The 18,292-nt window shown below is 44.9% G+C and overlaps 1 protein-coding gene across 1 annotated transcript in view; it reads left to right on the forward strand.

Annotated features, from left to right (window-relative positions):
* LOC138580141 (putative DBH-like monooxygenase protein 2) overlaps positions 1-12,546 on the forward strand; it is a 460,802-nt gene extending 448,256 nt beyond the window's left edge. Inside the window, exons 12-13 of the mRNA XM_069650458.1 lie at positions 7,990-8,095; positions 11,408-12,546. Coding sequence (XP_069506559.1) covers positions 7,990-8,095; positions 11,408-11,662 — 361 coding nt within the window. The 3' untranslated portion in view covers positions 11,663-12,546. The remainder of the gene's footprint in view (positions 1-7,989; positions 8,096-11,407) is intronic.
* The last annotated feature ends 5,746 nt before the right edge of the window (positions 12,547-18,292 follow it).

Below are 18,292 nucleotides of genomic sequence, written 5' to 3' on the forward strand. Positions count from 1 at the left end.
TAAACTAGTTTTAACTGGCCCTTGGCTGAGTCCTCCATTTGTTCTGGGAAAAGGGTTGTTGGGCCCTTGGGAGCTGATTGTGTGAGTTTGTAGCAATCCCCAGATTTCTGGCATAATGTGTCCCCTCCAACAGGACCAGGCTCCTTCACAACCAGTAGCCCCATGCACTTCCTCCAGGCCTACCACCCACTAGGGACTGTATCTGCAATCATACAGTCCCCTGCCTCCTTGCACTGAGAACCAGCCACCCCAGTGACACTTACTTGAGCTTTGCTTATTGCACTCCCCCTTTCCCTCCCCCTGGCACTCCTCCTCTCCCTTGCCCCTGCACCTGCATGATCTGAATGACACAAGGTCTAGTAAGATTGTTTTGTTCCCCTTTGTCTTCCCCTTCCTTGTCCTATTGTGCCTAGAAACACTTGTGTTCAGGCGTGTTATAAATGACTTATCATATCATATCATATATGCAAATCAGTCAGGTACTGCCACCAATGTTATGTTATGTTATGTTACTTTGCATTTATATAGCGCCTTATGTACCATTGGTATGATCTCAAGGTGCTGGTAGGTTGAACGCCCTCGGGAACCGTAGTTCAAGTCAGTAGAGAGAGAGAGAGAGAGAGAGAGAGAGAGAGAGAGTCATAAGGTGCGTGTGTACACCGGATATGTGTGCAGTAGGTGTGGCACTCGTACGATAGCTGCTTTGTAGCGGTAGGTGTGGTGGTTGGGAGTTCGGAAGTATGTATTTGTTATGGCAGGGTGATACCAGACTGATTCTGGCTGCATTAGGCCTGAGGACAACGCCTAGGCTGGCGGGTGTGCAACCAGCTGTGTTTAGTTAGGATGATGGGGAGTATATGGCAGGTGTTGGTATGAGAACAGCTATACCAAATGTGTCATTGTATCGCTGTGTTCTAGTTGAGTAGTGGTGTAAATAAGAGAGTAAGCGTGGTGATGTGATATGGTGATTTTCAGTAGGTGCTTAAATCAAGCGCCTTCATGCTCCATGCATTCCATGCACTCCAATCATTCCCTGCACTCGAACCATTCCATGCTCTTCAACCGATCCATGCACTACGACCGTTCCATGCACTCCAACCGTTCCAGGCACTCCAGCCATTCTTGCACAATGTCCATTCCATGCCCTTTATCTGTTCCATTCCATCCGTCGCATGTACTCCCTCAGTTCTATGCATTACATCTGTTCAATCAGTTCCATGCATTCCTTCTGATCCATGCACTTCATCCACTCCACACTCTTCATCCACTCTACACTCCTCATCCGCTCTACACTCCTCATCCGCTCTACACTCTTGATACTCTCTACACTCTTCATCCGTTCTACTCACTTCATCCGTTCCACCCACTTCTTCCGCTCCACCCACTTCATCCGTTCCACCCACGTCATCCGTCTCACGCACTCCATCCGTCCCATGCACTCCATCCGTCGTATGCACTCCATCCGTCCCACATTCCCAATCCATCCCATCTGTCCCATGCACACCATCCAAGTCATGCACTCCTTACATGTCATGAACTCTATCCATGTCATGCACTCACTTGATTCATCTATTTCATTCGTTCCTTTCATTCCACACACTTTGTCATTTCATGCCATCTAGCCATTCTGTGCACTCCATCAATTCCGTGCACTCCATTCATATCATGTACTCCTCCTTTTCATCCTCTCATCCACTTTATTCCACTGGTCCACTATGTACTTCTCGTACATTTCATTTATTTCATCCTATTCCTTAATTTCATCCACTTCACTGCTTTCATCTAGTTTATTCCTTTTTATCCATTTCACTCTCGTCCACTTTTTTCCACTCGTCCACTACGTTCTTCTCATCAATTTCATTTATTTCAGCCATTTCCTTAATTTCATCCACTTCACTGCTTTCATCCAGTTTATTCCTTTCATCCATTTCAATACTTTCATCCATTTCACTTGTTCTATTCAGTTTATCCGTTTTAATTTACATTAGAGGTTATTAGTTTTCGATTTCTCGCTCGGATCATTCTTCTGTATTGTTATTTATGATAAAGCTGCTGTGGGCTAAGGTCATTGATTGATGATATCGAGTTTGAGTTAAGAGTCAATAATTAGGGGAAGCGCCATGTTTTCAGTAATTTGCGGAAAGACATGAGGTCCTCGACATGAGGTCCTCGGTGAGTCGGATGTGGGGTGGAAGTGCCTTCCACAGAGTGGGGGTGAGGGCTGAGAATGACGATCCACCTAACCTGACTGAGTTGGTTTTTGGTATGACTAGTAGGCCGGCAGAGCTTGATCTTAGAGTGCATGGAGGATGGTAGGGTTTTAGTTTGTCTTGAAGATATTTAGGTCTGGTTTTATGCATTGCTCGGTGAGAGATGAATAAGGTTTTGAAGGTCACCCTTCGGGCAACTGGAAGCCAGTGCAGAGTTTTGAGGGCTGGGGGGATGTGATCTCTTGGGCCAAGAGCTAGTAGCAGTTTGGCAGCAGCGTTTTGTGCTCTTTGTAGTTTAGTCAGTTGGTACGCCTGGCCTCCGAGGTAGAGGAGGTTAACATAGTCCAGTCTTGACATAACAATTCACTGGACCGCGGAGAGTCTGTTGGGAAAGTAGAGGTATGGAACAATGTGCCTAAGGGTTTTAAGGTGGTAGTGGCAGGACTTGGAGACATTGTTGACTTGGAGCGAGATCGTTAGGTCTGAGTCTAGGATGCATCCAAGGTTTTTTACTGAATTTGAGGGTGTCGTGGAATTACCCATGTCAGATGGCTAGGGTAGCGGGTGCGGAAGAAGTTCGGTGTTGCCAAATACTATGATTTCAGTTTTGGAGGGGTTTAGCAAGAGGTGGTTTGTGGTCATCCAGTGATCTATGTCGAGGAGGTAGGAAGCGAGGTCGGGTTGGCAGTTGGGTTTTGAATTCAGGAGTTTTAGGATTAATTGTGTGTCATCGGCATAGTTGTAGAACAGGATATTGTGCAAGCAGATTATTCGTGGGAGGGTGGACATATAGAGGTTAAACAGGAGGACTGATAGTAAAGCTCCTTGTGGAACTCCAGTGTTGACTGGTCGGGCGTGGGAAGCATGGGTGGAGAGTAGGGTTATTTGGTTCCTATTGTCGAGGAAGGATACTATCCATTTGAGAGCGTTTCCACAGATCCCCACGGAGTGGAGGCGGTCAAGGAGGATTGAGTGGTTGATTGTGTCGAAGGCGGCGGATAGGTCAAGAAGGATTAGTGTGGCGCATCCCGTAGAATCAACAGTATTTTTAAGGTCATCCCAGATTGAGGTTACAGTGGTTTTGGTTCCGTGGTGGGCTCTGAAACCTGACTGCACGAGGTCTAGAGCATTGTTGGCTTCGACAAAGGCATTTAGTTGGGAGTAGGCGGTTCGGTCAATGAGTTTGGCAAGGAACCTGGTGTTTGAGATAGGGCGGTAGTTTTTGGGCTCGAGAGGGTCGAGGGAAAGTGTTTTTAGAAGAGGCTTGACATCAACAGTTTTGAACGCGTCGGGAAAAATTCCCGAGGAGAGGGAGTAGTTTATGATGGTTATGGCGTGTTCTCCTGCGCAGGTAGATGCGAACATTTCTTTGAGGGTTGTGGCTGGGCAGGGGTCCAGCGCGGAGCCGGATGGTTTACGGGCAGAGAGACGTTTGAGAAACCGGTCAGTTGATATTGGAATGAAGGAGTTGGAGGTCAGTTGGGTAGCGGTCACAGGGGGTGTAATGGCAGGTAGGGTGGGTGGATTGCCTAGTGGGTGTAAGAGAGCTAGTTTGTTAGTTAGAGAGTTTGTTCTTTCAAGAGCTGAGCTGTGGTATTAAAGTGTAGAGAGAGTGACTTGAAGAATAATTGTGAGGGGGTGGGAAGGGTGGTGGTACATGATGGTTTTGTGAATTCGGCAATGATTTTGTGAAGTTCTTTGCTGGGGTTTTTACAGTTTAGGATTCAGGAGTTGTAATGGGCTTTATTAGCTTTCCGGATTTCGGCCTTGTAGTGGCGGTGGTGCCTGGCCAAGGTGAATCTGCTCAGGGCTGTTTTGTCTTTCCGCCATTTGCATTCTAGGGATTTATATAGCTGTTTAGTGGTCTTCAGTTCTGGTGTGAACCATCTAGGAAAAATGCCATGGCGAGCGGATGGTTTGCAAGAGGGGGTGAGCAGGATTAGTGAGCTGTTGAGCCATGAGTCAAAGGCGTCGGAGGATAGGGGTTCATTAGGTAGGCAGGTAGGGGGAGGAGCTTGAAGGAGTGCATCAGCTAGGTCGGGAAGAATTTTATTTTCTTCCAGCATTTGCGTAGATTCAGAGGTTCTGGTTCCGGTATGGGGAGCGGGATGGGTGAGCAAATGGCGAAGGAAACAATGAAGTGATCGGACCAGATGATAGGGGTGGAAGGGTTTAGATGTATCAGGTTGTGGGAGCTGAAGATGGCATCAAGTGTGTGTTGTTTATAGTGAGTCGGCCCGTTTATGTGGGTATGGAGATTAATCACGTCTAGGCCGTCAACCAGAGGGGGGGGGAGTAGTTTTACGAGGAGTGATTCACAGGAAGGAATGGATGGCTGGTTGTCGATGATTGAGCCGTGGAAGTGAGACTTCAAGGCGATTGCTATTCCTCCTCTAGAGGGACGGTTCAGTGGGATGAGGGAGTAGTCTGGGGGGAAGGCTTCATTGGCGATAGTGGAGAAGTCGTCAGAGAACCAGGTTTCTGTGATAAAGACCAGGTCCGGTTTGTCAGAGGCGAGGAGGTCAAAGATGCTGTGTCTGTTTTTTGCAACAGATCGGGCATTAAAAAGGATGCAATTTACTTAGGAACAGGAGGATGATGAGGGAGTTGCAGAGGTGGGGGGTGGGAGTGGAGAGGGTGAACAATGGGGAGTGTGAGGGGGTGGTTGGTGGTTGATGGGAAGAGTAGGCGGGCAGTTGAGTTGGTGGGTTTGGGGGGAGGTGTTGGACTGGTGTGACGGGTTGATTGGATTTGGGTCGGAGGATTTGGAGGTGGGGCATGGGGGGTTAGGAGTTTCAGTTGTGGTCAGTGAGAATTCGAGGGAGAGGGGTTTCAGGTAGGGTGAGGTGGGGGAGGGTGGTGATGATCGAGATTCAGATGAGGAGGTGGGTCGAGATAGGAGTGGCGATGAGTACTGAGAGATTGAGGGAGACCAAGTGTGTTTTCTCTTCAATGTTTTTGTTGCGGTTGGTGTGTGGGAGAGGGTAGGGGGTAGGAGGGGGAAAGGGAGGTGGCTACTGTTCTTGCCAGGGCGACGCATGCAATCTATAGGGAGGGGAAGGAGTAGGGTTGGAGGGGGATGACGGTGGGAGTTGATGAGGGGAGTGGGGGCGGATGGTAGCGGGGCTGGGTGTGTTTGGGAGGCTAGGCGTGCCATTAGTCTGGGGAACGGGTATGATGGTAGTAGGCGGGTGGAAGGAGGGGATGGGAGGAGCAGTGGTTTTAGGATGGTTGGCTCGCCATCGTGCCCCTCTGGCTTGGTTTTTGGGTATGGAATGGGTAGAGGATGTGGTGGAGGTCAGGATGGTTTGGGGAAGGGGGGATGGGAGGTAGGGCAGGCGGGAAGGGAGGTGGGCCAGAGGGGTCATTTTCGGCAGACCTTGGTGGGTTGCATGGACTCATGGTTTGGATTAGTTTGAACTGTGTTATATTTGGCATTGGATGATTTCATTCACACCTTCCCACTGCAACTATACCACAGGATGTTAATTATACACACTCTCTATGATTAACTCTACTATCTTTACTGATAATTCGCACTTTCTAAGTTCGACTATACCACCGGGTGAAATTATTCACACTTTCTAAGTTCAATTATATCCCAGGGTGAGATGAATCACAGTTTTAAAATTCAACTATATCATAGGGTGATATTATTCACAGTTTCTGAAATCAACTATACCACAGGGTGAGATTATTCACAGGTTCTAAATTCAACTATATCTCAGGGTTATATTATTCATAGTTTCTAGGTACAACTATACCACAGGGTGAGACTGTTCACCGTTTTCATGTTCACTATACCACAGGGGGAGATTATTCACAGTTTCTAAATTCAACTATATTGTAGTTTCTATTTAGACTTTCAGAATGTAATTAGACCACAGATATGCTAATAGGCAGACTTTCTAAGTGCAACTAGACCACGGATATGATATTAGGCGATTTTCTAAATGCAACCACACCCCAGTTATGCTATTAGGTGAACTTTCTAAATGCAACCAAACCACTGATATGATATTGGGTGGACTTTCTGAATGCAATTAAACCACAGATATGCTATTAGGTGGACTTTCTAAGTGCACTTATATCACAGATATGCTATTAGGCAGACTTCTAAATGCACTAAACCACTGATATGCTATTGGGTGGACTTTCTGACTGCAACTACATCACAGATATGTTATTAGGCAGACTTTCTAAATGCAACTACACCACAGAAATGCTATTGGGTGGACTTTTTGAATTCTACTAGGTGACAGTTATGTATTAGGCTGATTTTCTAAATGCAACTACACCACAGATATGCTATTGGGTGGACTTTATGAATTCTACTAGGAGACAATTATGTATTAGGCAGATTTTCTAAATGCAAACTAGACCAAACATATGTGATTAGGCAGATTTTCTAAATGCAGTTAAACCACAGCTATGTTATAAGGCAGATTTATCTAAATACAACTAAACCACTGATATGCTATTGGGTGGGCTTTCTGAATGCAATTAAACCACAGATATGCTATTAGGCGGACTTTCTAAATGCAACTAAACCACTGATATGCTATTGGATGGGCTTTCTGAATGCAGTTAAACCACAGATATGCTATTAGGCAGAGTTTCTAAATGCAACTAAACCACTGATATGCTATTGGGTGGGCTTTCTGAATGCAATTAAACCACAGATTTGCTATTAGGTGGACTTTCTAAGTGAAATTATACCACAGATATGCTATTAGGCAGACTTTCAAAATGCATTAAACCACAGATATGCTATCAGGCAGATTTTCTAAATGCAACTACACCACAGATATGCTATTAGGCAGACTTTCTAAATGCAATTACACCACAGATATGTTATTACGCACTCTTTCTAAATGCAATTTAACCACAGATATGCTATTAGGCAGTGCAGTACTGCTGGGCCAAGCCCCCCCCTCCCCTGTGCACAAAAAACCCCAAGTAACCCCAGACATATTTCGGCCTTGTTGGGCCACCTCAGTGAGGTGCAGCTTGGTTCCCTATGGCACAGCGAGCAAGGGACCCACTTCTGGGCATAGCCTCTCTCACATGGGGAAACAAACTACAACCAAAAAAGTGCTGGATGGAAGTCCTTGGCAGGCGAAGAACGATGGTCTGGAGGTTTACCAAGAGCAATTGCTAGAGGTTTAAGATAAATTCTAAACCTTCCAGCCATCACTTCTTTGTTTTTGCTTTATCACCCCGAGTGGGACGTGTATGCCCAGATGTGGGTCCCATGCCTGCTGGGCCTAGAAACCCAAGCTACTCCTCACTGAAGACGCACAATGAGGCCGAAACATGTTTGGGGATGCTTGTGGTCTCGTGCAGAAAGAACAGTTCAGGCTGGGCTGCCCCTTTGGGGTGAAACCACGCCTGATTTGAATATGGTCTTTTCTCCTTTCTGTAATGGCTTGGCAGGCAAAGAACAATGGTCTGGAGAGATACCCAGAGCAATGGCATAGGTTTGAGAAAATATATGTGCCTTCCCCAGCACCCTGGATCTCCAGTGGAAGATTCCTAGGTAATTATTTATTTAGGGCTTCATGTCCACCATCCCCTCAATTGCAAGACGTTGTTATAACCTGTATGCAAAGAATGTGGGTATCCCTCTCCCCTAATCTTGGTGGGAAGTGGATGGAGGCTTGTGGAAGTTCTGCTCTGTTTTGGGGGATTTGTAGTTAGTGTCATGCAGCCACTTTGCAACCTCCGAAGATGTCATCGTCATTGTTTATAATATACTCTTGTCTTCTTCTGTTTGCAGCTATCCTGCTAATCTCAACACTTCATCCTGGACTCCCACTAACATTCAGAAGGCACAGACTGCAACAAAGGAAGCCCTACAAATAATTATCGTTTTGAAATTTGATGTATGTTTTCAAATGTCTACAGGATACAGAGTGTTGTCAATGGGAGTGTATGATTCAGAGAGTGATCTGTCTTCTCTACAGAGCCTTATGTCTGAAAATGGATGAACAGCTTGTATAGTACACAACTGCTTCAGGGCAGTGTGACAAATAACACAATGCTACACCATGTGTTGGCCAATGATAAAATGTAAGCAAGTAGGTGGAATACCTGCCAGTGGGCACCCCACAGGGAGTGCCCATGCCAGATTGCTCTTTACAAGCAAATATCCACAAAGAGTTCTCTGGAGGAATGCAATCTTAACCAAAACCCAGTCTACATAGAATGCCCACTGAAGGTCGCAGTGCTTAATACTTCTGGTGTTAACCTTTTGGCTGTTTCGGTGACTAGGGAGTCCATGTTCAGGGGTTCCAAAGGGCTATGTTCCAGATTGAAGGTACACTGCAAAGGACAATGATGCTACAGGGGCTATACATTAGAGGCCCAACCCAGGGCATCACTCTTAGGGAATACGTGCCTGAGAACCAGTTATAGGCTGAACACCTGACTGAGGCATTTATAAAGGGGATTGGGGACCCTTGACAACATCCTACTGGGGAATTCCAACATGAGCACCAAAACTACAGAATGACTGCCAAATAGAACCCTACATGAGCAAAATGTGTGAGCACATCTACGATGCCGAACAATAGCAATGGGCAGCTTTTGGGGTCTGATACCAGCCAATGCCCTTTCCAGAGGCACCACCAGCTTGTATGCACATTGCATGATTTCTAGATGCCTGTGGGAATCCCAATGAGTTAAAAAATAAATCCTGAATGCAAGAGTATTTGCCTAAGGACACTCCACAAACGTTTTATGGTTCAATAAGCTTGATATGTTAAGTTTCCACTTAAGTCACATGTTCAAATCCAGGCCTTGTCAACTAAGCCTTCCACCTTCTGAAGGTAATAATCCGAGTGTTATTGCCTTAGGTTATCGTGAAGCCATTTATAGCTTAGAAGTAGGGGAATGTCTATCTTCAAGCACTGTAGGAAAACCCTGATATTATATATTGAATCCTAAACTCTCTGTACAGCACAGAAATCTGCTTGAGAACAATCCAGAGGAGGATGTCATTCTGGAGGGAACCATACCAGGGAACAATCTTCCTGAGGGTACTCTACAAGATAGCTACCTGCCTAAAGGCAGCCAATACGGGTAGCATACCTTCCAGAGGGCTCCCACGTAAAGAATGCAGTCGGAGAACAATATACATGGGAAATACCTGCCTCAGGGTACCCTGAAATGGAGGTATATGTGCATGAGGGCTATAGACCACCCCTTAAAGGAGTACCTTCTTCCCATAAAGTAAACCCCACCCAACCCACCCAGCCCTGCATCCACCCCCCCCGATGACGACTCTCTACACAGCCTACCCCACCCAACCTCATACCTGCTGTCTGTGTTGAAGCAGAGAAGCCAGGATGAGACTTTCAACCAACGTGGACCCAAGGCACTCATATGTTTGTAGTAGAGTACGATGGCATCTCTCAAGGGGTCTTTTCCGTGTGGGGAAATTGTCACATTTTTCAGGAGAGGATTTTCTCTCACAAGACTTAACCATATTTTTGGGCAGATTTCTTTTTCTGATTACTAGGATGGATTGTTCTCCTGTTCTTTGAGGCTGATTTCTTCAGCCTGTCTCTCTGTGCCCCTTTAGCATTTATGCAGCTCTATTGCTGTGAGCCAGTCACAAGCGTGACAGCAATATCATATTGCTTATGCAGCCATCGAGGACACATTCCTCCTACGTCCAAATGCTCCAGTTATAGGTGATGACATTGTCCAACTTAATGGCACCCAATTCATTACCTTTGTAGGATGAGGGGTAGTGTCAACACCACAGCGGTCCCAACCTATGATTGCTGGCTGGCCTCAGTGTGAGATTTCACTTCCCACTTTAAAGAGGTGGGGTGTGGGCGTGGCATCAAATTGTCCCCAGCTACACCCAAAACCCAAAGACGGGTTCAGAGTGGCTCACTAGAAAAGTCAGCAAGTGGCTCACTTTCTGCTGAGCATAAGGCCTATTTTCAGAAGCGTGGAGAGAACAGCAATAAATGTCATAGGAATCAAACCATCAACTACAAAGTGACGGAAACTGTATGCAGTTAAGGGAAATAGATTGTAATGGGCTTCAAGTATCTGTGAAATGGTAGAGACTTCGAAACTAAATGTGATATGTACTCAAGTGCTAAGTTCCAACAAAGTGTACATGATAGCTAGTCTATACAAGGACTATACATTAGATGTAAATAATAAACAAAGTGTACAAATGCCTTTTGAGACAATCAGAAGTGACGTAACCCACTGTTAAACTGAGAGTTTTTCCTGTCGGGACAAACCCCCTTTTACCTCCAACTTCGAAACTTAATGTGACATTTCCTGAATGACAGAAAGAGGGAGGACAAATACATGATGCTCGGAAACAAGTGGCCAAGGAGCATACATGATGTGATAGACCAGCGTCAATGTACATCCCTGGAAGCGAGTTTTGATGATGGGAGACCCTGTAACACATGTAGCAGCCTGGGAACGTCTTTCTAATTCACAATACACCTTTTAAAATGTTACTACCAACCTGGCAAGGGTATGTAGATGCCACCTACAAAATCCACAGGAATTAGTGTGACTCTTTAGTGTGGCAGATGCTTCAACAAAGTCTTTATTTGCAGCTCAAATTCAAATGGAGGGTGGGCATTCTGGGGAGTATGGGATGTTCTCACACTCTGGTCCTGTGCAGGCGGAAAGGTCGGATATGTAGCACCACACCATGTGCTTGCTGCACTCAAATATGAAGCCCACGCGCTTCTCTTGTGACACTGTTGCGTTGCTTCACCCATTATAGACTAGGGAGAGAATGAGATCCTTTAGCACCTCAGTGTGGGAACAGTGGCTCCTTTCCACTGCCATCTGGAATGGGAAACTGGCTAGTTATAGTTCTGGACTTGATATCCTGCTGCTGGGATTGGTTGAATGTCAGGGAATCTGAGGTCCAGAAAAGAAAATGATAGACTAACAAACATGCCCGAAACAACTTAATCTCGCCCAGATCGGGTCCGGGCAGGGGAAGGTAGAAGACAACCCAATGTGTAATCCATGTATCCATGTATTTAGTGTTTGTGTGTGTAGTCCTGATGAAGTTCCCAAAATGAACCAGCACTGTGTCTGTTCCTGTGTAAAGTATTTATATAATGTGAGGGCAATCTCTATTCTGATTAGACATCACTCACCTGTCAGTGTGTCATTTTGACAGTGTCTTGTTCTGTTCTTAGGGTAACATTACAGTCCGAAGCGGTATGGTCCGCAACATCACCGATCCACCAATCCCTCCCTGCAAGAGCTCTGAGTCAAATAACAGCTCCTCTCCATCCAGCAGTGCACCGATGGCCACGTCACCCATGCCAGCTGCAACAACGATGCCAGCGTTAAAACTGCCATCCGCTGGGTACTGCGATTCATCGGATGTTATTTTTCTCACTTTCTTTCTATCAGTACTCTCTCTTATATTTCCATTCATGGATTTTTAAAAACACTTTCTCTAATTTAAACGTTATTAAATTCATTTTGTAATTACATCATATTAGGTTGAAAAGGGTAAGTAAGTTATCAGATGAATTAGTTTAACATTTAATGTAATTAGATTGGTAGATTAAATTCTTGCATTAAAAAAAATATAAAGTATGCTAGCTTACCCTAAAATACCATAACAACTAATTCCACATTGTGTTGTGCATTATAAAAATAAAGCATGTGAAGATGCCAAGTTCTGAGATTACCATGCAGCCTGGAGGTGATGGTGACATTTACACAACATCTGCTTCCGTTTCATCGCCTGTCATGCCCTCCTATCCTACCAATAAGCAGCAAGGCCTTCAGGTGCCAGTACAGCACAGAACTGCAGTTGCCCCTTGCATAAGGGTAATGCTGAACCCTTCAAGAGGACAGGTAGTGCTTTAGGGTTCCCACTGATTGAATGTCTTAGATGACGGCCGCCATCATTATGAACATGTTCAGGGTGGGTTAGTCCTCCAGTAGGATTTTATAGTACTTGTTCTCCGCAGGGGTCCACATTGCACAATTGCTAAGTCTTCAGGAATTGCCCAATGAAGCCCTGTTTGGATTGCCCTTTTCAATGGATTTATATTTTCAGACTTACTGAAATGGAATGTCTCCCTAATTCAAAGCTGAATCGATTTAGCGCACCAGTCACACGAGTGGTGATCAATTTACTTTTGTGAATTACAGGGCTTTGGAGGTTTGAAGTTGACAGGCTTACGGCTAGGTTGTTGAACCTGGACATGCTTTATATTTCTATGTAAAGTGTCTGCTTCCTAAACTGCATTGCTGATTTGCTTCTTTTCTCATCTTAATGAATCTAATATTATCAATAAATCTATTATTGCTAATACCACTCAAAGTGATTCATTGGGTTTGTTTGCCCTGATCTAGCAGAATTGCAAAGTCCCCTATGGAAAATAGAGGTACAATAGAGGTACAGGGATGTGGAAAATTCTGGAAAATTCAAGGTGTGCTACCTTATGAATCTGTAGGGGTTACCGTTGAAATATGAGAAGTACCTAAGTACTAAGATAGTTAAGTACGTTGTGGTGAATTCAGAAAATGCATTGTCTTGATATGTGAGTGGGGCAAGCCTCTTAAGACTTGGCTGGTCCGGCCCCTTCCCGGTTTGCCTCCGAGAAGGTGGAGTGGATTCCCCAGACTAGTCTACCCCAGCAAGGCATGGTATTATATCATCAGGGGTGCTTAAATATCCAACTCTCCAATTGCGGAAAAAGTTGCATGCTGCGTTACACATACAGTGCGGATAACAATATGAGGGAACGCCTAGAAATGTTCAGTGTTCGTTTGCATCCAGCTGACTTTGCATATCGTCCCAAACATGGCTTCCAAGCATGTCCACAGGAGGAATTAAAGCACATCACAACTGTGAACGGCATGGTCAGGCCAAGATTCAACAGCATTCAGCCTTTCGATCCAGAGAAATGCGGAAAAACAAATAACTGAGAAGCTCCTGAGGGATAAAATTCAAGGTGGTGCCAACATCAAGCAGTGCCTACAAAAAGGCAGAACGACCATGTGAGTCAAACACTGTAATCAACTAATGCAGAGACGCTCCTTTGTACACATTCAAAGTTCTGTTAAAGGAATGGTTCAGTCAAAACTTTGTATTGCCCCTACGGGTCGGCCATGTGTTTTTAAGCCTAAGTCGCTCGATTTTAGAAAAATGTCCTATGGACCTTACCAGAGTTTTCGTCCATTAAACGCACGCAAAAACAGGCAACAGGGAGCTGCCATTTTGTGATAATCCTATCATTTCCCCCATCGCCCTGGCTGACCTGCTTTTGCGGCACTAAATCATATCCCCCGCCCCTGAGCCTGTCATCAGCAGAAGGGTACCGCCCATTTCACAACGTCAAAGCACGTCTCGTGTCAACATTCGCTGCGCTTCACGTGTCGCCATGGAAATGGCAGGACGCCTCTTTCCTCAATAAGTATAAACAGACCGTTGCACAACACACAGCAGCAGATTTCGAATCCATTCCTCTCTCTGTGTTACTTTGAGTTTTCTATGACTCGTTTCTGTGCTCTGGTCAGCTACCTTTGTTGCTTGTAGCCCGTGTGGACAGATACAGCTATCAATTATTTTAGTTTGTGCAACACACAATGGATACAATAATGCCCTACATGTACGAGCCTGAGTATACCGAGGAGGAACTACTGGAAAGGGAAACACGCGAAAACGATGGGGCTTCGGACAGCAGTTGGCAGGACGAATCAACGGATGAAGACACTGGACCTAGTCGCATGGACGGTGTTTCCACCTGGTGCACATGCAATTGGTGCAAGCTAATGCCGACCGAGGAGGAGAACTGCTGTGAAAACTCAGGATGCGTGGCCTACATTTCGGAAGGCGAGCCACGACCGCAATGCATCACAAGCTGCCAGACTTCAGGGCAGCCTGCCTCACACGGTCCGTGTTGAGGATAATGATGGTGCTTATGCACGAACTTCGCGCAACTGTTCGTCCTCGTAATCCGAGTAACGAGTAAGTATACTCTGCTTGTGATGCCACTACCATTTCATGGTCTTCTACTATATCCAAAATTACATATACATATCATTGTAACGCATGAAAGTCGTTCAATAGTGTGCAGTGTCTAGATAGCATTTATCCGAGCAGAATGCCATTAGTTACAAGAATTGTCATTGACAACAAACGTTTATTAAAATTATCTTGGTCATTTAAAAACTGTTTGTTTCATTCCTTTTCACAGGTGGTACAGGTTGGTGGCCTATCTTTCCTTTACATGGTGGCTTCACGGGATGCTTGGACACCGCGTTCGAAGAGTGATACCCGCCTGTGCCGTTCGTGCCATAAGAGAAACATTCCCGAGTGACAGCGGTCAGTACAGGGGATTTTCTCTCGCTGTGCTGCAACCTGAACTGTACAATGTGTAAACTTTTGTATTTTTGTGTCATCAAAATAAGCTACAAAATAAAACACCACATATATTTTAACAACGGTTGTTTCGATTTTTTAAATCAATCAAGTGTGTCTCCATTCAAGGATGGACGTCAGACACCTGTGGTCGGAATGGGTGAAGTTCAGGTTGCTGTGAAGCGGGGTGGTCACTATCTAAGCTAACCAAATATTTTATCAATAATGTATGCACTAAATAACACTTGTTCAAAGTCTTTCAGTGGGTTATGTCTCTATAAAAGTCACACATATATTAATACTATCAATGAACATTGGATTATACAGGCCTTAGGTCAAGGGTCTTGACCACTATAATACAGTGTTTGAAGTGTGGGTCTGTGCTCACAAGAATCTCTGATATGTGGCATTTGTTATTGATAGGCAACAATATACTGCAGTAGGGGTCTAATGTTAGTTGGGGATCTGCTAGGTGGCCATCATGGCGTGGTCAGTGGTCTGGCACATGAAGAGAATACCTTGCAGGGACACAGGGTCAGAATGGCAGTTACTTTCCACTGGCGAGGGTGCGTGGGCAAGGACACGTTTGTGGAGATGAACGAGCCATGTGCATGGTTCAAGCCGGTTCACATGCAGGACCGTGATCTCAGAGAGTGATGTGTTACATTTATTAGCTGTTGCAAATACCTCTGGAGTTTTCCAGTCAGAATGGGAACGAGGCTGTGGGCCATGTGCTCTGCGCGCTGTACTATCGCAGTGAGGCCTGGTCACCAAAATGGAGTGGAAAGGGGGTACAAAAATGGATGCCCCGTGTCCTTTAACATCACATAAGGGCAAGGGACGGGCGCAAATGGCCATGTACACTTCAAAAGGTATCCCACGCCCAGGGGCCATCGCTCACATGGCCTCCTCAGACCCCGTGTCTCCAGGCAGGCCTCCCCTGAGGCAGGCCACCCCCCTGCAATCCACATAAGTGTGTCTCCATTCAGCAGTCTTCCTGTGCCTTATCTGCACGCCCCAGGCCCATCCATCCCACCCCGTCTATCAAAGGCGGTTCGCACCCGGGGATGAGCACTGGCATGGGGGGCTGTGACGGGCGCAAACAGCCAAGGTGTCAAACAGCATGTACACTTCAAAAGGTATCCCACGCCCAGGGGCCATCGCTCACATGGCCTCCTCAGACCCCGTGTCTCCAGGCAGGCCTCCCCTGAGGCAGGCCGCCACCCTGCAATAAACATAATACCACGACATACACACGTCATTCATTCACAAACACACCCCTGTTTCTAATACTTTATAAACCACTTGATTTGTCTCACGAGAACATCTTTGTGCTTTGCAAGTCAACTCCTGAACCTTCTACCTGAGAAACACTGAGATCTATGCTAATGTGCTTGTCGCCGTGCTATCTGTGACTGCTTCGAGCAAACTCGTCAGTGTGCTACCTGTGGCCATCTACCTGTTCTCCTGCAACATACTGCTCGGCCTGCTGAATCCAACTGTTTGTTGGTCAAGGTAAGGCCATGTATCCTAGTCATATTTCAGTAATTTTAAAATTTCTATCTATTTGCGATTATATTACCCAATAGTGCTATGGTCATTGGTCTCATTGCTATTTACTTGAGTTTCAATTGTTATGCTATCAATAGATCTATTTATTTTCATCTCTGTCAATTGTCATCGAATTGCATCCTTCGGGGGTCCAGTCTATAATGCAAGCATGTTTCCTTCTCGTGCAAGACAGAACATCCAAGGGACGAGTCACATGTTCAGAGTTTAGTCACATCATTTACAAATTTCTGTAACTTATTCAAATACTAAGCCGCACATGATGAACTGGTATAGTTCCGGCGAGTAAAACAAACTTTGCATTGAACATTGTATGGTTCATTTACTTTTGTATCACATTTTTATTAATCAAGATTGTTTAATAATGTCGATATTTACTTTTCAGAGTTTTCAACAATGCCTGCCTGTTCGATTTGCGGTTGCCCTTTCGAAGACCCATGCTAAATCTGAAGGCACTACAATGCATGTATTCCCGAAAACTGTTGATCAAATAAGAGAATGGGTCAGACATTGCGGTTATCCACTGGATGAGCTTGAAAGTAGAGCCCAAGAAGTCTTAGAGGACAAGAGGGGTGATCGATACCGCATCTGCAGCCGGCACTTTTCCTGGAACATGTACGCCACATCTTGGGTAACAAAGAAGAATAAACGGCGAACGACAAGAAAATTGCTCGTAAACGCTATTCCCACTCTATTCGTCCACATTCCGCCACTGGTGAGTCAAGTGTTCGTTTTTAGCTTTAGGCCTTGCGGTAGTGTGAAGGTAGCCGAATGGATTAATTGATATTTTAGGTGTTGTTTCCAATTTATAATACTTTCGACATTGATATGAGTGTATAGCTTTTTGAATAATGACATTTATCAATGTATTCTTTTTAGATTTCATAACCCACAAACGAAATCTATATATGGTCACAGGTAACTGTGCTATATTGCGCTGTTTCAATAGCATTACTCTCAAGTATTCTGTCTCCTTACATGGCAATTTTAAACATTGGCATTTCATTATCAAACAATAATTTACCTTTACAACTTCTTGACTATCCCTTGAATATGAAGCAAGAACATTCTACTTCCTTGACGTGTTCGCAATTATCAACCACTTCTAGCGCGTATCAGGTAATCTTACTTGGCTATTCCGCTACAGACTTGTTTTATGCATGTCAAGTAATAGTTTTTATGTATCGTGTGATTATTTTACAGAATGTTTGGTTAGTGCTTTCCAATTGACATACACCTTAGTTTTCGTGCACTGGTGTTTGATTTCAGTTATAATTAGTGTTATCCATACTAATGCAAGTACTGTCTTTCAGGGAGATGCTGAAGCGTCCAGCACATTGACAACATCCCTAGACGTTCTTCACCAGCACGAGGTATGGATACTGACAGCTCCATCGACCGTGATCATCAAGACTGGAACACTTGTCATTTGATTGTTCTACACCATATTAACATTCGTGGTTAGCCATTGATATGTACCTGTGCGGTCAACCCCAATTGTGTGTTGTGTTTTCAATATTGTAATCCTTACTAATGCAAATACTATGTTTCAGGCAGTTGTTGAAGCGTCAACCCACACACTTGATGCAGAGCCTGACATTCAAGTAATTCCAGGGGAAGTGGAAGCGGGACCATGTGTATACGAATTGGCGCAGCAGCTTTCGGATGTGCGCACCACATTTACAACATCCATAGATATTCTTCAGCAGCACGAGGTATGGATACTGACAGCTCTATCGAGCGTGATCAAATAACGTGATTCCATTTGCTATACTTTCTTCCCTATTAACGCAAGTACTGTGTTTCAGGCAGACGATGGAGCTTCCACTACAATCACAAGATCCCATTTAGATGATGCAGATGTAAAGAAATTGGAGAAATAAGTCGATTAAATCTGATCATATTTAAAAATTCCTTGATTCTTTTAGACAATGCATCCTTTGTGGTTATCTCTTTATATGTACCTGTGCTGTCGACCCCAAGTGTGTGTTATGTTTACAATATTAAAAACCATACTAACGAAAGTACTGTGTTTCAGGGAGTTGCTGATGCCTCCTCTCCAATACAATCATTCATGGCAGTCCATGCAGAGCCAGAGGTATGGATACTGACAGCTCTATCGAGCGTG

Source organism: Ambystoma mexicanum, chromosome 3p, assembly GCF_040938575.1.
Source record: "Ambystoma mexicanum isolate Mex_15411 chromosome 3p, UKY_AmexF1_1, whole genome shotgun sequence".
In the NCBI taxonomy this organism is placed as follows: domain Eukaryota; kingdom Metazoa; phylum Chordata; class Amphibia; order Caudata; family Ambystomatidae; genus Ambystoma; species Ambystoma mexicanum.